This window comes from Lucilia sericata, unplaced genomic scaffold (genome assembly GCF_015586225.1).
Source record: "Lucilia sericata isolate MDLA Ls3-8-SP2 unplaced genomic scaffold, ASM1558622v1 Contig000318F_arrow, whole genome shotgun sequence".
Lineage (NCBI taxonomy): Eukaryota > Metazoa > Arthropoda > Insecta > Diptera > Calliphoridae > Lucilia > Lucilia sericata.
The window spans coordinates 57,501-84,587 of NW_023994342.1; the positions used below are offsets into that span (position 1 = coordinate 57,501).

A 27,087-nucleotide genomic window follows, 5' to 3' on the forward strand; every position below is an offset into this window, starting at 1 on the left:
TTCGTTGTATGTTTAACAGCAGGCAGGAACATACAAAACACAGCATGTTAATGCTTGAACACATACACATATTAACACAATTACATGCAAACGTACAAGCACAAATTGTTTTAGGTGTCCTGTTTTTTATTTGATTTTTTTTTTGTATGTATGTTTTTGTTGATATTTTATTTTTTTAGAAGAAGAATAAAATCAGAATCATTAAAATAAAAAAGAATAAATGTGCCTGCACATGAATTCCGGTTCCCATTGGAGCAGACGGAATAAAAGCTGGGAATGTATGAGAATGTATAAATAACATATTCATGCATGTGGATAAAACAACAGTTGGGGTTATGAAAATAGTAAGGGAATGCCTGAGAATGTTTTGTATTGTTTTCATTTAGAACTTTTCTAGTGACAGGGAATTTTGATTTTGGTAGCCACTGCCTTAGATTGAAAAACTAACAAATGTAAAATAAATTTGAAGCCTTTGGAAAATTTGCTTTCAGACGGACTTCATTATTTATATGGACTCAAAGAAACTGTATTTAAAAACTACCTAAACAAATACCTTTTATTTTTCTACAATTTAACTCTAAACCTCTGCAAGTACATGGGATTTAATAGCACTTGATGTTTGTAGTATTCCCTATTTTTCATAAAAATGATTTTTAACTGCTACTTGTGCACGTTTGTTTTTTTTCGCTCTTTTCGTCCTCCTCTGCCTGTAAATTTTTGCGTTTAGCATCCGTTTAAGTTTTTACTCTATACTTGACGCGTATGTTCGCTGGCTCGGTTACACATTGTCTTGGCCTTAAACAACAAATTTGTGTCTTAGGTCTTGTACGCTACCAGTTTTCGCACCTACCCCTCAATATACATTGAAAGAAGCAACAAAAATGGGGCGCTTCCAAAATGTCATCAGCCATGAAAAATATACATAGAAGGAGCAGAAAGTGGAATGAAAGAAGCAACAAAAATTACACACACAAATTACATCCATAACAGCAGCCAGTGGCCCAGCAGTGGATGTGAGTTTTTCTGTGTAGGAGTTTCATTGTCTTGTTAACGAAAGGAATTTATTTTCTTTTTTTCCGACTCGTCTCGACTGACTGTAATGTTATTAGTTTTTTTACGTTTTTGTTATTTTCTGTCTTGAAAATAATAATAAAAATAAAAAAAAAACTGACAAAATTTTTACTAACAAGTGCTAAAAATTGGGTGTGATTTATTTGCTGCTAGAGTTTTAAAAGTTTAAGCAAAAACCGGATATAGTGGCAGGATGTTGAACATGCTGAGTATTTGTTTCTATTTAAATAAATCATACACAATATGCAGAAATTATGCCATATTTTATATGTTGTTACTGCAAGGGATTTAGTGAGGGGGGAAAGGGAGAGGGTGACTGCATATTATAATTTATCTTTTCTTAATTGGGGTACTTATGTAGTTAGAATATGCGGATTTGGTATTATATTGATCATATATATTATATTGTATTAGATCAATATTGAAAAAGTTGGTATGATATGAAGAAGGAATTTGTAATAACTAACCAAGTAACTAACTAAGTAACTAACTAACTAACTAACTAACTACTAACTACTAACTAACTAACTAACTAACTAACTAACTACTAACTAACTAACTAACTAACTAACTAACTAACTAACTAACTAACTAACTAACTAACTAACTAACTAACTAACTAACTAACTAACTACTAACTAACTAACTAACTAACTAACTAACTAACTAACTAACTACTACTAACTAACTAACTACTAACTAACTAACTAACTAACTAACTAACTACTAACTAACTAACTAACTAACTAACTACTAACTAACTAACTACTAACTAACTAACTAACTAACTAACTAACTAACTAACTAACTAACTACTAACTAACTAACTAACTAACTAACTAACTAACTAACTAACTAACTAACTAACTAACTAACTAACTAACTAACTAACTAACTAACTAACTAACTAACTAACTAACTAACTAACTAACTAACTAACTAACTAACTAACTAACTAACTAACTAACTACTAACTAACTAACTAACTAACTAACTAACTACTAACTAACTAACTAACTAACTAACTAACTAACTAACTAACTAACTAACTAACTAACTAACTAACTAACTAACTAACTAACTAACTAACTAACTAACTACTAACTAACTACTAACTAACTAACTAACTAACTAACTAACTAACTACTAACTAACTAACTAACTAACTAACTAACTAACTAACTAACTAACTAACTAACTAACTAACTAACTAACTAACTAACTAACTAACTAACTAACTAACTAACTAACTAACTAACTAACTAACTAACTAACTAACTAACTAACTAACTAACTAACTAACTAACTAACTAACTAACTAACTAACTAACTAACTAACTAACTAACTAACTAACTAACTAACTAACTAACTAACTAACTAACTAACTAACTAACTAACTAACTAACTAACTAACTAACTAACTAACTAACTAACTAACTAACTAACTAACTAACTAACTAACTAACTAACTAACTAACTAACTAACTAACTAACTAACTAACTAACTAACTAACTAACTAACTAACTAACTAACTAACTAACTAACTAACTAACTAACTAACTAACTAACTAACTAACTAACTAACTAACTAACTAACTAACTAACTAACTAACTAACTAACTAACTAACTAACTAACTAACTAACTAACTAACTAACTAACTAACTAACTAACTAACTAACTAACTAACTAACTAACTAACTAACTAACTAACTAACTAACTAACTAACTAACTAACTAACTAACTAACTAACTAACTAACTAACTAACTAACTAACTAACTAACTAACTAACTAACTAACTAACTAACTAACTAACTAACTAACTAACTACTACTAACTAACTAACTAACTACTACTAACTAACTAACTACTAACTGACTAACTAACTAACTAACTAACTAACTAACTAATTTTAATTTTTAATATTTAAGTGTTAAATTATGTACTTAAGTGTGGTAATATCTTAATAATTCCATTGTATTTTTTTTCTTTCTTTTTAGGTAAGTCAAATAAAACATTCTACCTTTCATCTAGTCATCATAGTATTAAAAATTTACGTAAGTTTTTACTAGAAATATTATAATTTTCACAAAAACACAAAACGTCATATTAAAATCTATCTCAAGAAAGTACTTAAAATTTCACTTAATAATAAAACGTAATACATACAATTCCACAATGAAACAGTTTTTACGTCATAAATAATACAAATACTAGACAAAAAAAAACTGTCACTAATAACGTTAACAGCTTAAAAAAACAACAACAAACCATAAGCAAAACAAGCGAACGGACAGATAGACAAACACAGATAACATGGAAAACTTGATTGACCAGAGAAAATCTTATAAATATAAGCTGATGAAAAGCCATACTAAAGTAAAAAAAGCGATTTAAAGCGATTTGTATGAGAAGAGCGAGAAAGAAGTTCATAATGTATTAAGAAAATTTGCGAAAATGTTGAAAAAGAGCATAAGTCGCAAAGAGTATTTAATTTTGGAGAAATCTCTTAGTTTAAAATTTATGTATGAAAGGTTTGTTTAAGTTTTCTAAATTAACGACCAAGAGCTGGTTTATATGGCATAGAGAAGAAGAGAGAAAGAGAGAGCTTAAGGCATGTTGAATTTGGTGAATTTACCGTTATGGGGTTTTCTCAAGCTAACTGTATGTTTTATCATGTTTGTACATGAAAAAACGTGCAAAAATAAAACAAAACAACGCTTATACTCTCACATACACATGGAGACGACACGAGTACAAACACTTGAACTAAATGTCCTCGTAAAAACACGTTGAGTTTCATTTTATTTACATTTCAGCTCTTTAGTACTTTTGTAAATGCATGACTAAGAGATGAAAAAGTACTTTTTTTGGCGGGGGATTTATCAGGAGGAAATTTGAAAATATGAAGAAATATTTGTAGATAAAAGTGATTCAAGTAAAATTTGGTACTTTTACGTAAAAAGTACTATTTCATAAGTACATTTAGTACTTTTCCTACATTTAATATTTCCATCTTTGCAAAAATACTTATAAAAAACAGATGACGTTGTTGTTGTGTGTCGTTTTTTCATTCATTTTCTTGTGCTTCTTTCAACGTTTCTTTTAGCTGCTGTTTGCTATAGTTGTTGTTTTAGTACAACAGCAACAACAACTACAACTTTGTATCATTGAACTCACACAAAATCTAGAGAGTTTTTTTAGTATGAATTTGAAAGTCGAACTATTTAAAACGCAATAAAAATAACGATTTTGTATTGAAACTTAAAACAACAAAAGAAAAAATAAAATTTTTTAATAAAAATTCAAAAATAAATTAAAGAAAATTTTAAATGCAAATTAAAAATGAAAAAATCTTTAACAACATGCAAAAATCTCTTTATATAAATGAAATTCCAGGCTGCTAAACAAAACTATATTTAATAAATGCGGTAGCGTGTCGTTGTTAAATGTATTAAGCGCCTAAAAGTATGTGCGTGTTATTATTATTATTGCTAATTGTGTGTTAAATGGTTTTGTAAACCACATAAAATGTCAACAACTATAAATCAGTCGAAACAAATTAATGAAAACACCGCATAAATTACAAGAAAAAATTAAAAATAATCTCTGTTCCCTAAACAGAAAAGGGCGTTTTACCAAAAAAAGAAAAATATGAAAATTATTACAGAAAGTGTTAGAGAATTTAATCATTCCTTGCTTAATAAATATTTGTTAATTTCCTTCCCAAAACAAAAAACATTTTTCTTAACATAATTTAAATTTTTCTTATACAAAAAAATTCTAGTCTTTTTCTCACTTTGTGTAGAAAATTTTCTATATTTTCCTTATATATGTATAAAATGTTAGGGAAAAATTTTGTATGCTTGTGTATTTTTATAAGCAGTTTTCTTTTTATTTAGTTTTTTTTTTGTTTTTGTTTGCAATTTCACTCCCTGTTTCTAGAGTAGCGTTTTTTTTAAACTACCCGGCTCAGCCTCTATTTTTTATTATCCTTTAGCCAGTCTTTTTCCACACAGATGTACTACTACATGCTTTGCTCATTACTAAGAAGAACTTGTTACTAACATTCTTGCAGTTTTTGGTTTTTGTTCATACTTTTTATACTCATACATTGTCGTCATTGAACAGTGGGTAAAAAGGAAGTTCGAAATACAAAATTTCTGGTGTTGTCCGTGTCAGTAACATTTTCCATTTAGATAAAGTAAATTATTCAACAAGGAGACGTATACTTATTATAACTATTGTAATTAAATTAAATATTAATCATACGTACAGTATTATAAGTTTATTATTAATATGAATCATACGGAACCATCAATAATTGCTTTCAGATAAAGTGAATTCGATAGTTTAAAGTCTGAACTACAATCTTGATTATAGTCTGGACAATAATCCATACAATCTTTAGTCTAAAGTCTGAACTAAATTCTGGTCTAAAGTCTGGACTAGATTCTGTTCTAAAGTCTGGACTTGAGTCTATTAAATAATCTAGTCGGGACTAAAGTCTAGACTAAAATATGGACTATAGTCTGGAATCTATTTCAGCCAAAAGCATCTGGCTGAATAGAGTCTAGTCTATACTTTAGTCCAAAGTCTGGACTATTGTCTAGTGAAAAGCATGGACTATAGTCTAGTCTAAGATCTGGTCTATTGTCTGAAATTTCGTCTAATAGTATGGACTACAGTCTATATTCGTCTAAAGTCTGGACTATAGTCTAGTCTAAAGTTTGAACTATAATCTGGACTATAGTTTAGTCTGTAGTTTATTCTATATTCTTGACTAGAGTCTAGTATATAATTAAGTCTGGATTATAGTCTAATCTAAAGTATAGACTATAGTCTGAACTATATTTTATTCTACATTCTGTACTACAGTTAGTCTAAAGATTGGACTATAGTGTACTCGTGGCTTAGTCTAGCCTAAAGTATGGACTATAGTTAGCACTACAATATGGACAAAAGCATGGACTATAATCTGGACTATAGTTTAGCCTAAGTCTGGACTATTGTCTAGTGAAAAGCATGGGCTATAATTGGGACTATAGTCTAGTCTAAGGTCTGGGATATTGTCCGAACTATCGTCTAATATATAGTCTAGACTATGGTCTATATTCGTCTAAAGTCTGGAATATAGTCTAGTCTAAAGTATGAACTATAATCTGGTCTATAGTTTGGTCTATAGTCTGAACTATAATCTGGACTATAGTCTATAGTATGGACTATGGTCTTATCTAAAGACTGGACTATAGTTTATTCTATATTCTGGACTAGAGTCTAGTATATAATATAGACTGAACTATAGTCCAATCTAAAGTATAGACTATAGTCTTGACCATATTCTAGTCTAAAGTCTGGAGTATATTCTATTCTAAATTCTGGACTATAGTTAGTCTTAAGTTTAGAATATAGTCTAGTCGGACCTAACGTCTAGTCTAAAGTATTGACTTAGTTAGGACTATAGTCCAGACTCTATTTCAGACAAAAGCATGGACTATAATCAGGACTCTAGTTTAGTCCAAAGTCTGGACTATTATCTAGTAAAAAGCACTAGAATATTGTCTGGACTATTGTCTAAGGTCTGGGTAATTGTCTGAACTATCGTCTAATATATAGTCTGGACTATGCTCTATATTCTTCTAAAGTATCAACTATAATCTGGACTATAGTCTTGTCTATAGTCTGGACTATAGTTTATACTATATTCTGGGCTAGATTCTAATCTGAAATATAAACTAACCTAAAGTATAGACTACAGTTTTGACTATAGTCTTGACTATATTCTGGTCTAAACTATGGTCTATAGTTAGTCTTAAGTTTGAACTATAGTCTAGTCTAAAGTCTTGACTATAGGCTGATATTAAAAAGAGTATATTTTGATGTTAAAAATACTATTCGGTGACGTTTAATCTAAAAAGTTGTTGGACATTGGATACTCTGTTGTATTCTGGATAAACGTGGACTAGAGGAAGACAATGTAGATTGATGTAAGATTAAAAGATTTCTAATTTCAGTTTTATATAAATTGAATAAAATCAAAAGATTCCCGGTAAATATTTTTACAACTTTCGCACACAAAAATGCCAACTGTGTTGAAAGTTTAATTGAATTAGAATATATATTTTAATAGCTAAACTATATTAACATGCCAAATTTAGTTCGAATCGCACAAGTGGTTTAAATCTTATTTATGAAATAGTTTTCGCAATTAATATACCATGGATTTTAGAACACTGCGTATACTTAATATTTAATTTGGTATGAATTATATAGTAATCATACTCACCTAATTTCTATATAATTTCTTCTTAAGAATGGGAATTTTATATGAGCTGCAGCATATATTTATGTTGATCAACTTGAAAAATCTTTTTAAGGTATTTTCTATTATAATTCTCAAAATTTCTAGAACTTTTTGGAATTTTGAAAATTTCCTTTATGTTTTTATCGAATTGATTACAGAGGCCTTTGTTGAAAATTTAAAGTGTATTCTAGTGTAAACGATGCATATGTAATCATAATAAGTACTAATAAACGTATGGTTAATATTGAATTCAAACATTTTAAATCAAGTATACGTAGAATTTTACGATAAACTAAATCTGAAAAATTTTAATTTTTTTATTGAATTACATTTTTTTAACAAATCCACTGTAAATTGTCGTCATATCATCATCGTCAGCATTGTGTGGGTGAATTATTTGTTCAGTTTACATTGCTACTGCTATTGCCACTGCTGCTGTTTTTTTCTTGTTGCCATTATTCTTTTTTTACAACTTATTTCCACTTCCGCTCTAAGAGTACATAATTTCTATATATATAAAATAAATGTAGATATAATTTTTTCTATACCATTTTCAGAGTTCTTTTTTCGCTCACTTTTTTTGCAACAACTAAAATATTTTTCTCTAGAATTTTCCTAGAATTCTACATCTTTGTGCAAAAAAAAAAAAAAATCCCTCAGGATTCCCTGTTTTTTCATATACATGTATACAAGTGTATGTATAAATAACGTACACACATAAACAATTTTATTTCTATACATAAATAAGTATGTGTGTGTGTAACAATATATATATATATACAAATAACCGGCTTTCTGAATACACATACTACATTACATTGTTGTAGTCTTGATATTGTATTATACACCATTCTTCGTCTTTTCTCTACGTCATTCAGAAAATGGTTAAACGAAAAAGAAAAATACCAACAAAAATATTGAAGAATTAGAGAACAAAACAGAAAATGCCATAAAAGTGTAGCACAGTTCATAGCAAACACGTGTCTTCCCTTCCTCTCGGAGGTATGAGTTGTGCTGGTTATGTGTTGTTGCCATTCACAGAAGCTATGTAATAAAAACAACAAAAACTGTTTTTACATGACGTTTCTGGTTTTTCCTCTTGTTGTATTCGTACTCATCTTCATACGGTTTTCTCTGGCTCATTGTGTATCTGTATCTAAAGGAACAGAATGGAAAATGAAACATGTTGTTTTATTGCGAACTATAGTGTAGGTTTGTTTTTATTTTATTTATTTACCGGTGTTTTCTCGTTTGTGTGTTTAAAGTGTGTATTGGAATTTTTAGTGCGTAAGTTTAACAAGTGTTTTTTTGCGTTTCTTTATCATGTTTTTTGTTTCCGTTTTGCTCAATTGATTTGATATTTAACTTCTGTTATTTTCCTTTTCGCAATGTATGTGATTGTGTGGTTGACATGTCAACTTATTCATGTAATACTTTGTTTTCTTTTTGTAATGGTTTGTTTACACACGTTTTGTTTGCAGCAAGTGTTTTCGAAATGATTCGTAACGGTGCTTAGGTGCGTATGATTGTCATTTGTTTATACTAAACGTATGATTAATATTTAATAGATATAGGAAATAAATATTAAGTACCCGTTAAGTATTTTTGATTGATTTGATGGAATAATGTTTAAATTTAGATTTTTCTATATTATAGGAAATCACCAATCTTAAGTCTACAGACTATTGTTTGAAATATCTTTGCTATAGATTAATCTATAATCTTAACTATAGAGTAATCTATAGTTTTGCATATAGAGCAGTCTATAGTCTTGACAATAGAGTAATCTATAGTCTTGACTATAGAGTAATCTATAGCCTTGACTATAGATTAATCTATAGTCTTGACTATAGATTAATCTATAGTCTTGACTATAGAGCAGTCTATAGTTTGGACTATAGAGCAGTCTATAGTCTGGAATATAGAGCAGTCTATAGGCTTGACTATAGAGCAGTCTATAGTCTTGACTAGAGACTGCTCTAATTTGTAGCCTTCGCAACAAATTAGTCTGTAGTCTTGACTATAGAGCAGTCTATAGCCTTCGCCGCAAATCAGTCTATAGTCTTGAATATAGATCAGTCTATAGTCTTGATTATAGATCAGTCTATAGTATTGTCTATAGATCAGTCTATAGTATTGACTATAGATCAGTCTATATACTTGACCATAGATCTGTCTAAATTCTGGACTATAGATCAGTTTGTAGTCTGCACTATAGATCAGTCTATAGTCTGGACTATATATCAATCGATAGTCTTGAATATAGATCAGTCTATTGTCTTGACTATAGATAAGTCTATAGTATTGGCTATAGATCAGTCTATAGTCTAGACCATTGATAAATCAATAAGCTTGAGAGTAATCTATAGCCTTGACTATAGATTAATATACGTGTATTCTTGACTATAGAGCAGTCTATAGTTTGGACTATAGAGCATTCTATAGTCTTAACTATAGAGCAGTCTATAATCTTGAATATAGAGCAGCCTATAGTCTTGACTATAGAGCAGTCTATAGTTAGGACTATAGAGCAGTCTATAGCCTTCGCCACAAATCAGTCTATAGTCTCGACTAAAGACAGTTTAAAGTCTGGACTATATATCAGTCTATAGTATTGAAAATTGATCGGTCTATAGTCTTGACTATAGATCAGTCTATAGTATTGGCTATATATCAGCCTATAAGCTTGACCATAGATCAGTCTAAATTCTGTTCAATTTATAGTCTGGACTATAGATCAGTCTATAGTCTGGACTATAGATCAATTTATATTCTGCATTATAGATCAGTTTATAGTTTTATCTAGAGAGTAATCTTTAGTCTTGACTATAGAGTCGCCTGTAGTCTTGGACTCTTCTATAGTCTTCACTTTAGGCCATTCTTGAGTTATTATTTTCTGTTACAATTGACATTCAAAACTATAGAAATCCTTTTAAATTGAAACTAATTATTTCAATTACTAATAGCTGCAAAGCAAAAAAAGTTTAAAAATACTAAAGAGTGTAATTAAAAACGCCTTCTTAACAAAGTGTTAAACCACTGCAATTTGCTGTATATTTTTTTCAACCTAAATAAAAATATAAAAAATTCAAATAAATGATAAAAACGACCACTTCATATGTCATGCTGAAATGTTCATAAGAGAAAAATTTTGTAGCAACACTTGCTGCACAGAGTGTGTGTTAAAGTTTAACTCAAACATTTTTACAATTTAACTTTATTTTTGTATTTTTTCTGATTTTTATTTTTTTGAAAGCAATATTTTTTTTTCCTGTAAACCCAAGTGTCCTTTATATAAAACTCTACTTTTATTTTTACAATATTTTCCACACTTATAAACATGCAAACAAACAAACGTACATATATATGTATATGGAAGCAATTCTGTTGATTTTTTTCCAACTCTGTGTTCAATGACTTTTCATTGTTTGGCTCCGTGAGCCAAAAAGATGTCAAGTAGTACTTTAACGTTTTTTTCTTTCTCATTTTCGTTTTTCCCTTATTTATTATGTGGGGGAACAAAAAAAAAAAAATCGAAAATATGTTCTTGTTGGCTGTTAAATTTGCCAAAAAATACAACAAAAAATCTAGCATATAGAAAGAAGTCAAGTAAATGTGGTTTTAAAGAACAATTGACTTCATTATTTTTGGGTTTTTTTCCCTCTACTTTTTTTAGAATTTCTATTTTAGCAATTAGAGAACAAAAGAAAATTTCTTGAATATAAAAACATCAACTAAAAATGAAATTGTGAAAGCAACACCCTTCTCGTAACGTTTATTATCACCACTTTTTATACATATACGTAATATTAAATTACCAAGAAATTAAAATTAATCATATGTATAGTATGAAAAGTATTATTTAAGGGTGAAAGTTTTTGTGTGTATGAAAACGATTTTCCTCTTGTTTGCTTTTAATGTCTTTACCATTGATTTTTTTCTATATTCTTTTAAAATTTGGTTTTATTTCTTGATAATTTTTTATGAAAAAGGTCTTTGATTTGTTGTTTAAATATGAAAACTAATGAACTGTAAATATTAGAGAATTTTTTTGCTTTTTATTTATTTAAATTTTATAATTAAAATCTGTACAAACAAAATTCGTTTCAGTGCTTGGTTATTTCAAATGAATAAAATCTCAAAGTGTTTATTAGTCTGGATATTTTTCCAAAAAAATTAATGTTGAAGGTCAGACACAGTGAGTGTCTTAATATGATTTCGATATATTATATAGATTTAGTAATAATACATATGACTTTGATTTCTTTGATGGATTCGTACTTTGGCCCATCGATTACACCTCTACATTGACTATAGATCAGTCTATAGTCTTGACTATAGATCAGTCCATAGTCTTGACTATAGATCACTCTACAGTCTTTACTATAGATCAGTCTATAGTCTTGACTTATATCAGTCTATAGTCTTGACTATAGTTTAGTCTATAGTCTTAACTATAGATTATTCTATAGTCTTAACTATAGATTATTCTATAGTCTTGAATATAGGTCAGTCTATAGACTTGACTATAGATCAGTCTACAGTCTTGACGATAGATCAGTTTATAGTCTTGACTATAGATCAGTCTATAGACTTGACTATAGATCAGTCTATAGTCTTGACTATAGATCAGTATATATTCTTTACTATATATCAGTCTAAAGTCTTGACTATGGATCAGTCTATAGACTTGACTATAGATCAGTCTATAGACTTGACTATAGATCAATCTATAGTATTGACTATAGACTGATTTGACTATAGATCAGTCTATAGTCTTGACTATAGATCAGTCCATAGTTTTTAATATATATCTTGACTATAGATCAGTCTATAGTCTTGACTATAGATCAGTCTATAGTCTTGACTATTGATCAGTCTATAGACTTGACTATAGATCAGTCTATAGTCTTGACAATAGATCAGTCTATAGTCTTGACTATAGATTAGTCTGTAGTCTTTACTATAGATTAGTCTATAGTCTTGACTATAGATCAGTCTACAGTCTTGACTATAGATCTGTCTATTGTCTTGACTTATATCAGTCTATAGTCTTGACTATAGATTAGTCTATAGTCTTGACTATAGATCAGTCTATAGACTTAACTATAGATCAGTCTACAGTCTTGACTATAGATTAGTCTATAGTCTTGACTATAGATTAGTCTATAGTCTTGACTATAGATGAGTCTATAGACTTAACTATAAATCAGTCTACAGTCTTGACGATAGATCAGTTTATAGTCTTGAATATAGATCAGTCTATAGTCTTGACTATAGATCAATCTATAGTCTTGACTATAGATCAGTTTATAGTCTTGACTATAGATCAGTCTATAGTCTTGACTATAGATTTGTCTATAGTCTTGACTATAGATTAGTCTATAGTCTTGACTATAGATTAGTCTATAGTCTTGACTATAGATCATTCTATAATTTTGACCATAGAACAGTCTATAGTATTGACTATGTATCAGTCTCTAGTCTTGACTATAGATCAATCTATAGTCTTGAGTATAGATCAATCTGTAGTCTTGACTATAGATCAGTCTATAGTCTTGTCTATAGATTAGTCTATAGTCTTGACTATAGATTAGTCTATTGTCTTGGCTATAAATAAGTTTATAGCCAGTTTATAGTCTTGACTAGTTTGCTGTATTTACTATAAATTAGTCTATCACACTTCTGTTGACATGAATATATTGGGGTGGAATTGTTCTGAGTTCCCTATTAAATTATTTTATACAATTTTTCTTAGTTCTCTTTTCATTTTATTATCCAACTGTTCAAACGTTATTGTAGAACAACTTTTTAATGCCAAATTTAATTGAATTTATATAAAATCAATACAAAAAACACCTGTAAGTTTTACCAAACATTTGCAAACTCAAATTTAATTATATTTCCATAATAAAACTGTAATCAAACTTAAACTGCAATAGAGAGCAAAAAAAAAAAAAATTAAAATAATCATTTAAAGTTTAATGATGCTTTAACAAAGTAATTAAATTCTTCAACATGATGCAAACTATCCAGTAAACTAAAGAAAAAAAATAAAAACTACTGCAGCAAAAAAACAATAAAAACAAGGGAAATTAAAATGGAAACTAGCAATTATATTGATCTAGATAAAAAACTAAAAAAAAAAACAGCAGCAGTAGCAATAGGAAAACCAAAAGACAAAGCAACACAGCAGCAATATAATGACCAACATAAATGTGCAGGCATAAGCATGCACACATGTATAAATATTGGTCAATGTTAATATGAAGACATGTACATATGTATACATATATGTGTGTATATGTGGCGAGCAAGCTTTTTTTAAACAACAACTCCACATTTTGCATCAACACAGTAAATGACACCAAAAGTAGTAACTGCAAAAAATACAACAAAGAAAATTCAATTTGTTACATGTAGAAAGAAAAAACTGTAACGATTTCAGGGATTTACTTTACATTACAATAGCAACAACAAGAACTTCAATATCGATAGCAGAAGAACGAGTATAGAGGACATCGAAGCCATAATGAAAATTGCCAACAAGGACACTCAAAATTATATTGACACATACACATACAATTACACTTGGACAAGAATATTTTTCTACTTACTTAGTTGCCATCAATATGCTGAAGGATAATAACGTTGTTTTCCCTCAATCCTCCTCCTTTAAATAGAATGTGTGTGTGTGTGGCACACAACTACTATATTTTCCACTCACACATGCAACAACATGAGGTGATGAGGTCAACACTCTTAGGGGTACTTTGTCTATTTTAGTTTGCCATAGTGTGGGTTAGTTTGTTTGTATGTTTTGAAGGATGTGTGTGTGTATGCGAAATGATTTTTGTTTCATGTGTCCCTTAAGGCGTTTTAACCTATATATCCCATAAATTGTTTGGAGATTCTTTTTTTTTAGCTTCATGTTATTTATTCCTGGCAATTTTTCATTATACAGCTTCATTTTATTGCAAGTTGAAATTAGTTTTTAAATTTATTGAATTATTTTCAACTTTAAAGTTTTAAATTAAAAGGAAAAATTAACAAAAATTTTAATAGATAAACTTTATCATACATGTATCAAATACCTATTAAGACCTTAGATTTAACTAAAATTTTTTGCTACTTCGTTCATAAACTATTCAAAATTTATAGTTTTCTTTAAAAACAAACCTTAAACATTTTCTTTAAATATTTAACAATTTTTCTATTTTTCTCGAAAAAAAAAACATATATTGAGCACATTTACCCCAAAAAAGCTCTCAGAAAAAAAACTAAACTAAAATTCAACAAATGCCAGTTCATTCATATTATAGTGAAAGACTCAACACAGAAAAAGACGAGAGAGAAAAAAAAAAACAAATTCATACAACTACATTTAACGCTGTTTGTCATTCATTGAGATCTTCATGGATTTAGACGTTGATGCCCTGAAATTGGGCCATAAAACAACAAAATGTAGAACAAAAAACTAAATTTATACTAAAGAAAAAAAAAAATTAAGTTAAATAAAAAAATCCTCTTAGACTTTGCACATGTTTGCTGTTGCTACTTTTTTTATATTTTTTGTTAATAAAATATTTTTAACATGTACTTTTTTTTTTTTTGCATAAAAGTCTATGCACGTTTTGCAACACAATTTCCAACAAATTTTGTGGAAAATTTTTTCATCAATATTCTCTTTAGAAAAAAGATTGGCTGACTCAGACAACTTTACTGTAGACAAAGCTTGCCTGACTCAGACATTTTTTCTACAGAAAAAGCTTGACTGAATCAGACAACTTTTCAGTAGAAAACGCTTGCCTGGCTCAGACAACTTTTCTATAGAAAAAGCTTGCCTGATTCAGACAACTTTTCTATAGAAAAAGCTTGCCTGACTCAGACAACTTTTCTATAGAAAAAGCTTGCCTGATTCAGACAACTTTTCTATAGAAAAAGCTTGCCTGACTCAGACAACTTTTCTATAGAAAAAGCTTGCCTGACTCAGACAACTTTTCTATAGAAAAAGCTTGCCTGACTCAGACAACTTTTCTATAGAAAAAGCTTGCCTGACTCAGACAACTTTTCTATAGAAAAAGCTTGCCTGACTCAGACAACTTTTCTATAGAAAAAGCTTGCCTGACTCAGACAACTTTTCTATAGAAAAAGCTTGCCTGACTCAGACAACTTTTCTATAGAAAAAGCTTGCCTGACTCAGACAACTTTTCTATAGAAAAAGCTTGCCTGACTCAGACAACTTTTCTATAGAAAAAGCTTGCCTGACTCAGACAACTTTTCTATAGAAAAAGCTTGCCTGACTCAGACAACTTTTCTATAGAAAAAACTTTGCCTGACTCAGACAACTTTTCTATAGAAAAAGCTTGCCTGACTCAGACACTTTTCTATAGAAAAAGCTTGCCTGACTCAGACAACTTTTCTATAGGAAAAACTTTTCTTTAGGATCAACTCGTTTAGATCAAATAATTGTCTGAATCGGAGTAGCTATCTGATCAATATTCTTTTTAGAAAAGCTTTGCGTTCAATTCGATGAAAATTTTAATTTTTAAATGTTACTTGTAAATGGTGTACAATTTGTCTGTCAGTGTAAATCGTGTAAATATATATGTATGTTTAAACAATGTTCTACATACAAGTATTACAAGTTATCTAACACTAGCAGCACAACACACATGTTGATATACAAATATATGAAAAATATATCTGTAACTATGTATATTTGTATATATATTTATAATCCACATGACGATGAATGATATCGTTTTTATATACTCTTTGTGAATATTTAAAGATGAATTTTATACATGTTGCAGTTTTTTTTTTGCAACAAAAAATGTTAGATAAACTAGAATTGCAATACGAAGCGATGCAATAGAAGGCGAGGCGATGAAATATGTTAAAGCTGGTTGAGATGAAATAAGAGTTTGTACGGTATGTAGTGCATTTTGTGGCAACCACAATTTAGTATGTGTTTCTATAGTTTGTTGCCATCTCATATAAGCAGCTCATAGCCACAGAAACACAGTCATGGCACATGTCATATCATGACACAGAGAAAACCCAGCAAACAGACAAACACACACACACACACAACAGATACTTGTTAGTACAAATGTCTGGAGGATAAATAAGCGACTAAAGAAAGAATATTACCGACTAAAACTGAAAGATACATAAATACATTTGTATTTACCAGTATCAACATCACCACTACTCCTTCATGTCATAGTTTTCCTGCATGTTTACGATTTCTTTCGTCTTTGCGCTTTAGTTTGTACCGCCACCATCACCTTTTATGAAACTTGATGATGGACATTTTCATAAATTTGTTATGAATTTAAAACTATATTATTTATTATGTAGAGAAATTTGTTGATACAAAGAAAACTAAAACTTAAAAAAATGGTATTTATGTGACAAATGTAATAAAATGTTAACATAAATACTAATAGTTTGCTCTAAATTATGTTTTAGTTCCAGTTTTTTTAAAACGTTACGCTTATTTATTTAACCTAAAGTTTTTTCCCCTTTTCAAATTCTTGTATAATTCTTGTATTTAGTATTTCATGTTTGAATTTTAATTTTTGTTTATTTAAATATTTTTTTCTTTTTCGTTGCCATTTTAAGTATTTTTTCGTTTATGCCGTCATAAATCTTTCACTTATGGCTTCTAAATACTTTAAAACCGTTTTTATATTTTTTCTACTAAATGAAAGCGTCACAAAAGTTCAAGGTCTTTTCTTTGATATTTTGTTTTTGCCAAAAAGCGCCTAAAATCATACTATATTTATTTTGTATTGCATGAGATTTTAAATAAGCAAGTGTGTATTAGTTAAGAAACCCTGCAAATCAAATAACAATTTACCATCCCTTCCGAATACCTTTTGATGTACAGATGAGACTAGCAATGTTATTGCGAATGATAATAGAAAGTTCTATTTAGCAATCTGAAGAATTGAGAAATTTAACTCAGGTCTACCGGGTAGACAACAATTTGTGAAAAATTAAATGGATTTTTGTCTTGTATTCACTGTTTGTTCCTGTGTTTAAGTATAATTTACATAATAAGATTTATTTTGGTGTGTTTGTGCTAACAAGCAACAGAAGACTTGAAATTATTTCACAAAAGTTTTTATTGACATTATTAATTGTTAGGTGCAAGATAAGTAAGGACAAGTAGAATCTGACAACTTTTCTATAGAAACAGCTTGCCTCAATCAGACAACTTTTCTATAGGAAAAGCTTGCCTGAATCAGACAACTTTTCTATAGGAAAAGCTTGCCTGAATCAGACAACTTTTTTATAGAAAAAGCTTGCTGATTCAGACAAATTTTCTATAGCAAAAGCTTACCTGAATCAGACAACTTTTCTATAGCAAAAGCTTGCCTGAATCAGACAACTTTTCTATAGAAATAACTTGCCTGAATCAGACAACTTTTCTATAGCAAAAGTTTGCCTGAATCGGACAACTTTTCAATGAAAAAGTTTGCCTGGCTTTTATACAGAAAGAGATTGCCTGAATCAGACAACTTTTCTATGGAAAAAGCTTGCTTAAATCAGACAACTTTTCTATAGAAAAAGCTTACCTGAATCCGACAACTTTTCTATAGAAAAAGCTTGCCTTAATCAGACAACTTTTCTACGGATAAAGCTTTACTGAATCAGACAACTTTTCTATTCAAAGAGCTTTACTGAATAGGACAACTTTTCTATAGAAAAAGTTTGCGGAATCAGACAACTTTTATATAGAAAGAGTTTGCCTGAATCAGACACCTTATCTATAGAAAGAGTTTGCCTGAATTAGACAATCTTTCTAAAAAAAAGCTTGCTTAAACTGAGAACTTTTCTAGAGGAAATGCTGGCCTAATTCAGACAAATTTTCAATATGAAAATCTTGCTCGAATCATACAAATTTTCCATATGAAAAGCTCGCCTGAATCAGACAACTTTTCTACAGAAAAAGCTTGCTTGAATGAAACAAGTTTTTAGCTTATAAGACAAGCATACCTTGCATACTTGTTCTTATTAGCATTTTTATATATTCTACCCTTAAACGTTATTTACTTCAACAAAATTTCCGTTTTCCAAAAAAAAACTTTATTTCCAAAGTTTGTTTTAACGCACAAAATTAGCCACATTAAACTAAAACTCCATTAAATTGCACTCTAATGCACATATTTAAATAGCGCTCTATATACATGACTCCACATTTAGTTTAGTTCATTATATGAAAATAAAGAAACAAATCAAATAAACTAAATTCATATACATGCATACAATAATCTCTCCAACCCCTTGTTAGTATTTCGGTTTAAATTTAAAGCACATATGTACTTGTTTAGTCGTAAATAATATAAGTATAAATATGTACTAATGTGAGCATTATGTGATAAAATGCTGAATTTAATTTTTTTTAGCAAGTATACATTTACCCAATCTTAAACATTCGAAAATATTTTAAAGTTTATCTCCGAAAATAACAACAACAAATTCTAAAAGCTACATGAAGAATTTAAAATGCAAAACGAAATGAAAAGTGCGTAAATTATAATGTCATTTGAAGGCAAAGTCTAGTATTGCACAAAAACACACATTAGCTTTTAATACACAAACACAATACCCTGAAATTAAAGGACATCATACAATATCGAGCAAATACTCTGGCAAAAAAAAAAAAAAAAATCAAATATACCAACGCTCCAACACACTCTTGTAATTAATAGCATTTAAGTGTATGCGAATGTGTTTTTGTGTATCTGTGTGAGGTCAATACAGCATTAACATTCAAGGACACTTTCTGAACAATACAGATTTTATATTTTTTTCGGGGGGGGATCTATTAGGGCACGTAAATTGAGTGCGGGTGTGTGCGTGCTCGTTTGTATCTTTTGTATGTGCAGGAGTATGTGTGAGCTTACGTATGCAAATGTGTATGTAAGTGGATAAATAATGTTGTTCTTGACAGTTGTAGATTTAAATGTGTATGCAGTATCAACAACAATAGCTACCGAATATTTTACATACAATAACAACAATGTCATTGTAAGTTTGTTGTGTTAAGAGCTTTGAAGGAAGGTAATCATTTTAATCACAAAATTTCCTGGTAGAGAATATTTTCCTATAGAAGAATTAATCGCTTGAAAATTAAAAATTGGATGATTCAGGCAAGCTTTTCCTTTTGAAAAGTCGTCTGATTCAGACAAACGTTTACTATAGAACAATTGTCTAATACAGGCAGGTTTTTCTTATAGAAAATTCTGATTGAGGCAAGCTTTTCCTATAGAAAAGTTGTCTGATTCAGACAATCATTTCCTATAGAAAAGTTGTCTGATTCAGACAATCATTTCCTATAGAAAAGTTGTCTGATTCAGGCAAGCTTTTCCTATGGAAAAGTTGTCTGATTCAGGCAAGCTTTTCCTATAGAAAAGTTGTCTGATTCAGGCAAGCTTTTCCTATAGAAAAGTTGTCTGATTCAGACAAGCTTTTCCTATAGAAAAGTTGTCTGATTCAGGCAAGCTTTTCCTATAGAAAAGTTTTCTAATTCAGGCAAATTTGGAAAATTTGCCTGATTGAGGCAAGCTTTTCCTATATAAAAGTTGTCTGATTCAGGCAAGCTTTTCCTAAAGAAAAGATGTTTGTTTCAGTCAAGCTTTTCCTATAAAAAGTTGTCTGATTCAAGCAAGCTTTTCCTAAAGAAAATAAATGTGGTTCAGGCGAGCTTTTCCTACAGCATAGTTGTTATAAAAAGCTGTTTCTGGAAAGCTTCTCCCATATCAAAGTTGTCTGATTTAGTGAAGTTTTCCCTACAGAAATTTTGTCAGATTCAGAGAAGTTTTTCTATATAAAAGTTGTCTCATTTAGAAGAGCTTTTCCTATAAAAAATTTGTCTGATTCGAGCAAGCTTTTTCCAAACGAAACGTACAATTTTCTTTTGTTGTAAAATAAACTATTTAATTTATTATTTTTCCCCTATTTTAATTTATGATTAACGAAAACATACTTTGCTGTTGTTCCATACCAAGGACGTTGTAAGCCAAGGCAGTTGGCCGCAAAAATGTACAATAATGATGATGGCATGCTTCTTGCACATCTGATGGCCAAATGTTTTGTTGTTGTTGATGTAGTTGTTGCTGATGCATTTTTTCAAACACCAAATAAACAACCACCCTACTATTAGCATTACTCCCTTTTAAACAATATATATGTTGAAAATTAGGTCAACAACACCCACCTCTTGCTACGAAATGGTGGCATACAAGAAAACATATGGCGTAAGTAAAACTACAAATAGTTGCCAAAAAATCCGTAGTAAAATTCGAGTATACAAAACTATTTTGTTGCTGGTTGGAAAATATTTGAAAGAAAAATTCAACAACGATTGTGGAAAACAAATAAACAAATCAAATAGTTCAAGGATAAATGTTGGCATTTATAAATTTTAAAGGATTTTACACAAACCCACACACACAGTACATGCTATCCTTGTCTCGCTTGATTTTAGAAGTAAGTAAGCTAGTAAATGTCAAAACCATAATACACATACATATAAATCTGTTATCAAAACCTTTCAAACAAGTCAAAATGTTTGTCATGAAAAAGAAACAAAAACAGCTATTGGCATTTCAAGTTGAAAACTAGAAAATCTATGAAAAATTTATTGATACTCAATATTAAGGCCATAGAAACAACAACAAATACATAACAAACTATTTGTCTGCATACTAACACAATTTAGTATTATTGTTGTTATTTTTACCCAAACAAACAAATTTTGAACACAAAAATAAGTATCTTATGGATATAAAATACCATTTTGTTAGCATTTGTGTGAGTATTTGTATTGTATTTTTACTATAATGGTATTTTGCATACATATTTGTTTAGTAGACTTTTTTTCACAGATTTTTGCATAGATGTTTTATTTGATTGTTGTATCGTTTTGTCGGATTATTGATTTAGTAAAGAGAGAGATATAGAAAAAAAAGTCAAAACTTCATTCGCACAGATTTTTCTATGCTGGGAACCAACAAAATTTAGCACCTGTTAGATTTTTTTACCATTTGGTTTTTCATTTTCAATGCAAATTTATTGCGGTGAGCTTTTTTTTTTGAGTGTGTTTGTGTTTATTTTTTGATTTCCTTTTTTTATTCTTTGTTTCTGTTTCGGTTCAATTTTATGATTTATTCATTCTGTATTTAAGCTGTGGTGGTTTGGCATTTTGGTATTGTGATTTTTTTCTCGTTGTTGTTTACGAATCATGTGTGATTTATTGAAATTTTTATGACTGAATGACACGGAAATTGTTGTTCATTGGAAATACTAAGTGATGTGTGTTGGTGCGAACGAGAGACTGTAGAAAATTTCGATGAAAATTTCATTAGTATTTTGTTGGTTTATTTGCTTTTTTGTTTTGGTCTTGGTATATAATTGAATAAACGAATGACTGAATGACTGGTATGAACATTTTTGATAGTCGTTGACAAACTGTTGCCGTTTTTTTTTTGTTTGATGAATGTCAAAAAGAATTTGTTTCAAGTGAAATAAATGACGTTAGGAGCATGAAAATGTTTTATGAATGATAAGAAAGAATGTCATAGATAATTACCACAACTACCGGAACATGTTCCTATAGATAGTTTTGCATATAGAAAAATTGCCTGAAAGTTGTCCGATTCAGAGAATTTTTTTTTTACAAAAGTTGGGTAATTCAAGTTTTGTAATTTAAGCTTTTTAATAGAAAAGTTATAAGGTTCATGAAAGTTTTTTCCACAGAGAAGTTGTCTGATTTAGGCAAGCTTTTCCTATAGAAAAGTGGTCTGATTCAGGCATGCTTTTCCTACAGAAAAGTTATCTGCAACAACAGGCAAGCTGTTTCCCATTGAAGTTGTGTCATTCAGGCAAGCTTTTTATGCAAACAAATTCTCTGATTCAGATAAGCTTTTCCTATAGAAAAGTTGTCTGATTCAGGCAAGCTTTTTCCATAGAAATCTTGTCAGGTTCAGGCAAGCCTTTCTATCGAAAAGTTATCTGATTCAGGCAAGCTTTTTCCATAGAAATCTTGTCAGGTTCAGGCAAGCCTTACTATCGAAAAGTTATCTGATTCAGGCAAGCTTTTTCCATAGAAATCTTGTCAGGTTCAGGCAAGCTTTTCGTACAGAAAAGTTATACGATTCAGGTAAGCTTTTCCCATAGAAAAGTTGTTTGATTCACACAAGCTTTTCAGATATAGACGTTGTTTGATTCTGGCAAGCTTATCCTATAGGAAAGTTTTCTGATTTAGGCAAGCTTTTTCTTGTAGAAAAGTTGTACGATTCAGACAAGCTTTTTATGCTAAAAAGTTCTCTGATTCAGACAAGCTTTTCCCGTAGAAAATTTGTCTGATTCAGACAAGCCTTTTCCCATTGAAGTTGTGTTATTCAGGCAAGTTTTTCCTGTAGAAAAGTTTTACGATTCAGAGAAGCTTTTTATGCAAAAAAGTTCTCTGATTCAGACAAGCTTTTCCTATAGAAAATTTGTCTGATTCAGTCAAGCTTTTTCCATAGAAATGTTGTCAGGTTCAGCCAAGCTTTTCTATCGAAAAGGTATCTGATTCGGGTAAGCTTTTCGTATAGAAAAGTTGCCTCGTTCAGGCAAGCTTTTCCTACAGAAAAGTTATGCGATTCAGGCAAGCTTCTTATGCAGAAAAGTTCTCTGATTTAGACAAGATTTTCCTATAGAAAAGTTGTTTGACACAAGCTTTTCTTTTACTTTTCTTTCCTATACGAAAGTTTTCTGATTCAGGCAAGCTTTTTCCCATTGAAGTTGTGTCATTCAGGCAAGCTTTTCCTAAAGAAAAGTTATACGATTTTGTAAAACTTTTTATGCAGAAAAGTTCTTTGATTCAGACAAGCTATTCTTATAGAAAAGTTGTTTGATTCAGACAAGCTTTTCCTGTAGAAACATTTTTTGATTCAGACAAGCTTTTTCTGTCGAAAAGATGACTGATCCATGCAAGCTTTTCATATGGAAGAGTTAAATGATTCAGGTAAGCACTTCCTATAGAAAACTTTTCTGGGTCGGACAAGCTTTTTCTATAAAATACTTATAAGATTCTGGAATGCTCTTCCTATAGAAAACTTTTCAGATTCTGTCAAGCTTTGCCAAAGTAAACGTTGTCTAATTTAGTCAAGATTTTCCTAATTTTTGTCAGGTTTAAGCCCTGACGTCTAAGTTTGAGTATCATATAAAAAGAAGCTGTCTTAATTTCTAAAAAGCTTAATTACTAAATTGCACATTCTCTGCAATCATTAGTTTCACACATTTTCTATGATGCAGTTTATTTTCTTTTTTGTGTGAATGTTTTTTTGTCTAACACAGAATAACATGATTATGCACTTGAAAGTGTAAGTTTTTCCTCCGTTCATTTGCTCATTAATTTATTTCAATTAGGAAAAACTGTGAAAATTAACACATTACGTACGTTTTATATGCAATGTGAGTAATAAAATAATGTGTACAAGTACTTATACCACATTAAGTTTTTTTCTTTTTGTTTTTTTGGTAATAAAAATAAAACTGTCTTTATACTGGTTAAACATATTTTGGCAGCAAGTAACAGTGCATAAAGTTTAGTATAATAGCAGTCGGAAGAGATCCTTAAAAGAGTGGTTTTGGTGTTTCTTCGACTACAATTAGGATTACTAAGGGCCAAATTGTAGCGATTGACTTCTCGATAGACTGTCTGGTACATAAAAAGTAACCAAATGTCTTCTTTATTGATTTTTCGACATATTTAAATAATACTGCCTAAAAAGCACACATTGACTATTTGTAAAATTTTTCAAAATTCCATTGCATTTAAACTACATACTTCTCCACACTAAGTGCTCCTTAAGTTTTTGTACAGATATATTTTACAACAAATTCTAAAGTAAAAAAAACTTTTATGTAGACGTAAATAAATTTTATATACCAAAAAAACTCATCATTTTCTAGTGTTAATGAAATCATCTTCAGCCTGCAAAGTTTATAAATTCCAGCAAAGAATGTGGGAAGTTTGATAAAGGGTTGCTGGAGTGGGCCCATACATACGATCAAACATACACTCGAAACCTTGAAAGTTTAAAGTTATTTATGAAACTTGTGTTAAGGAGTTTATGCCACCTACTTAAAATTAATACACCACAAGTCATGAGGTTTATTTAAGTTCATAGTAACTAAACCCTTAAACGGAAGTATAAGCACATCGAGACGTTTGTAATATTTTAAAAATAAACATGTATATCTGTTCCTACGGAAAAGCTCTCCAAATCTGGCAATTTTCTATAGGAAGTATGTCTTTTCCTATAGAAAAGTTGTTATAATCTGACAATCTTTTCCTCTAGAAAAGTTGTCAGAATCTGCCAATCTTTTCCTTTAGAAAAGTTGTCAGAATCTGCCAATCTTTTCCTTTAGAAATGTAGAATTTGAAAATCTTTTCCTACAGAAATGTTGTCAGAATCTGCCAATCTTTTCCTATAGGAAAATTTTTACATTTTTTCTATAAAAAAGTTGTCAGAATCTAAAATCTTTTCCTATAGAAAGTTGTCAGAATCTGACAATATTTTGTTTTAGAAAGGTTGTAAGAATCTGACAATCTTTTCCTATAGAAAAGTTATCACAATCTGGCAATATTTTCTTATGGAAGGGCTGTTAGATTCTGACAGTCTTTTGCTATAGAAAAATTGTCACAATCTGCAAGATTTTCCTATAGAAAGTATGGCAATCTTTTCTTATAGAAAAGTTTTCATAACCTGGCAATATCTTGCTACAGAAAAGTTGTCACAATCTGTCAATCTTTTTCTATAGAAAAGTTTTCACAATTTGGTAATCTCTTCCGATAGAAAAGTTGTTGGAATCTGGAAACAATCTGGAAATCTCTTCCGATAGGAAAGTTGTCAGAATCTGATAATCTTTTCCTATAAAAAAGTTGTCAGAATCTAGCAATCTTTTTCTCTGGAAAAGTTGTCAGAATCTGACAGAAGTTGTCACAATCTGGCAATCTTTTTCTATAGAAAAGTTGTTACAATTTGGCAATCTCTTTCGATAGGTAAGTTGTCAGAATCTGGCAATCTTTTTCTATAGAAAAGTTGTCAGAATCTTGCAATCTTTTTCTATAGAAAAGTTGTCAGAATCAGGCAATATTGTTCTATAGAAAACTTGCAAGAATGTGGCAATCTTTTTCTATAGAAAAGTTGTCAGAATCTGGCAATCTTTTTCCATAGAAAAGTTGTCAGAATCTGGCAAACTTTTTCTGTAGAAAAGTTGTCAGAATCTGGCAATCTTTTTCTGTAGAAAAGTTGTCAGAATCTTTTTCTATAGAAAATCTTTTCCTTTAGAAAAGTTGCAAGAATGTGGTAATCTTTTTCTATAGAAAAGTTGTCAGAATCTGGCAATATTTTTCTATAGAAAAGGTGTCAGAATCTGGCAATCTTTTTCTATAGAAAAGGTGTCAGAATCTGGCAATCTGTTTCTATAAAAAAGTTGTCAGAATCTTTTTCTACAGAAAATCTTTTCCTATAGAAAAGTTGCAAGAATGTGGCAATCTTTTTCTATAGAAAAGTTGCCTGAATCTGGCAATCTTTTTCTATAGAAAAGTTGTCAGAATCTGGCAATCTTTTTCTATAGAAAAATTTTCAGAATTTGGCAATCTTTTTATATAGAAAAAATGACATAATCTGGCAATCTTTTTCTATAGAAAAGTTGTCAGTATCTGACAATCTTGTCCTGTAGAAAAGTTGTCAGTATCTGACAATCTTGTCCTGTAAAAAAGTTGTCAGTATCTGCCAATCTTTTTCTTTAAAAAATTTGTTTAATTTAAGAGATATTTTCTTAACTTTTTGTAAAATCAGTTTTTCTCTCAGTGTCTCAAAAATATGATTTAGTTTATTTAACTTTCTACACTTTACTTAAGTTCTAACTTAAATACAAACTAATGAAATGAATGATGATGATGATGTTGACGATGAAAAGGCATGAAAATTAAACAAAATCTCTGCGTAAATGATTTTGTAAACAGAAGAAGAAATTTGTTTCGAAAACTTAATTTTGAAAAGATTATAAAGAGCTTTAAACAAAAATATATGAAATGTGGCCTTTAACCATAAATAAGAAAAGATTTTTATTTTAAATTTAAAATATTTTTTTTTATAGGCAAAATGTGTAGGTTTATATATAGTTATCCGAATGAAAGGAAGTTTTATAGCATAAGAGCTGAATTATTTACATGTCTTTTTATTATATATAAACACAAGTAAGTAATGTATAACAATTTGTTTTAAGCCTATTTGTGTGAAGAGAATTACTTAAGAGTAAAGTGTCTAGTAAAGGATTTATATTTATAAATAATAAAAGGCATATTAAAATATTTATGCTACATAGTAGAGTTCAAGTTCAAGGTAATGTTTGTGAACTAATTTGTTGTGTATTATTTAGAGGCAAGTAAATTATGTAAGGAATTGTGCTTATTTAAGGATATAGATTTTGATAGATTTGATAAAATTGGTCCGTAATTTATCCTAGTCCATATATAACTGAACCCTCCAAATATGAAATTATTTGTTTTTTTTTTCTTCCTGCAATTATTTTCAGAATCTGGCAATGCTTTCTCATAGAAAATTTTTCGAAAGTTGGTAATCGTTTTAATAGAAAAATTTTCAGAATCTAGTTAGTTAGTTAGTTAGTTAGTT

The 27,087-nt window shown here is 29.7% G+C and overlaps 1 protein-coding gene across 2 annotated transcripts in view; it reads left to right on the top strand.

Moving 5' to 3' along the window:
* LOC119603628 (titin homolog) overlaps nt 1–27,087 on the top strand; it is a 178,665-nt gene that overhangs the window by 57,500 nt on the left and 94,078 nt on the right. The window contains exon 4 of one of the 2 annotated variants that reach the window (XM_037955734.1): nt 3,075–4,308. The exons of the other annotated variant lie outside the window; for it this stretch is intronic. Within the exon in view, the coding sequence (XP_037811662.1) occupies nt 3,075–3,157 (83 nt within the window). The 3' untranslated portion in view covers nt 3,158–4,308. Of the gene's footprint in view, nt 1–3,074; nt 4,309–27,087 lie in introns of those variants that run through there. 2 annotated transcript variants of the gene reach the window in all.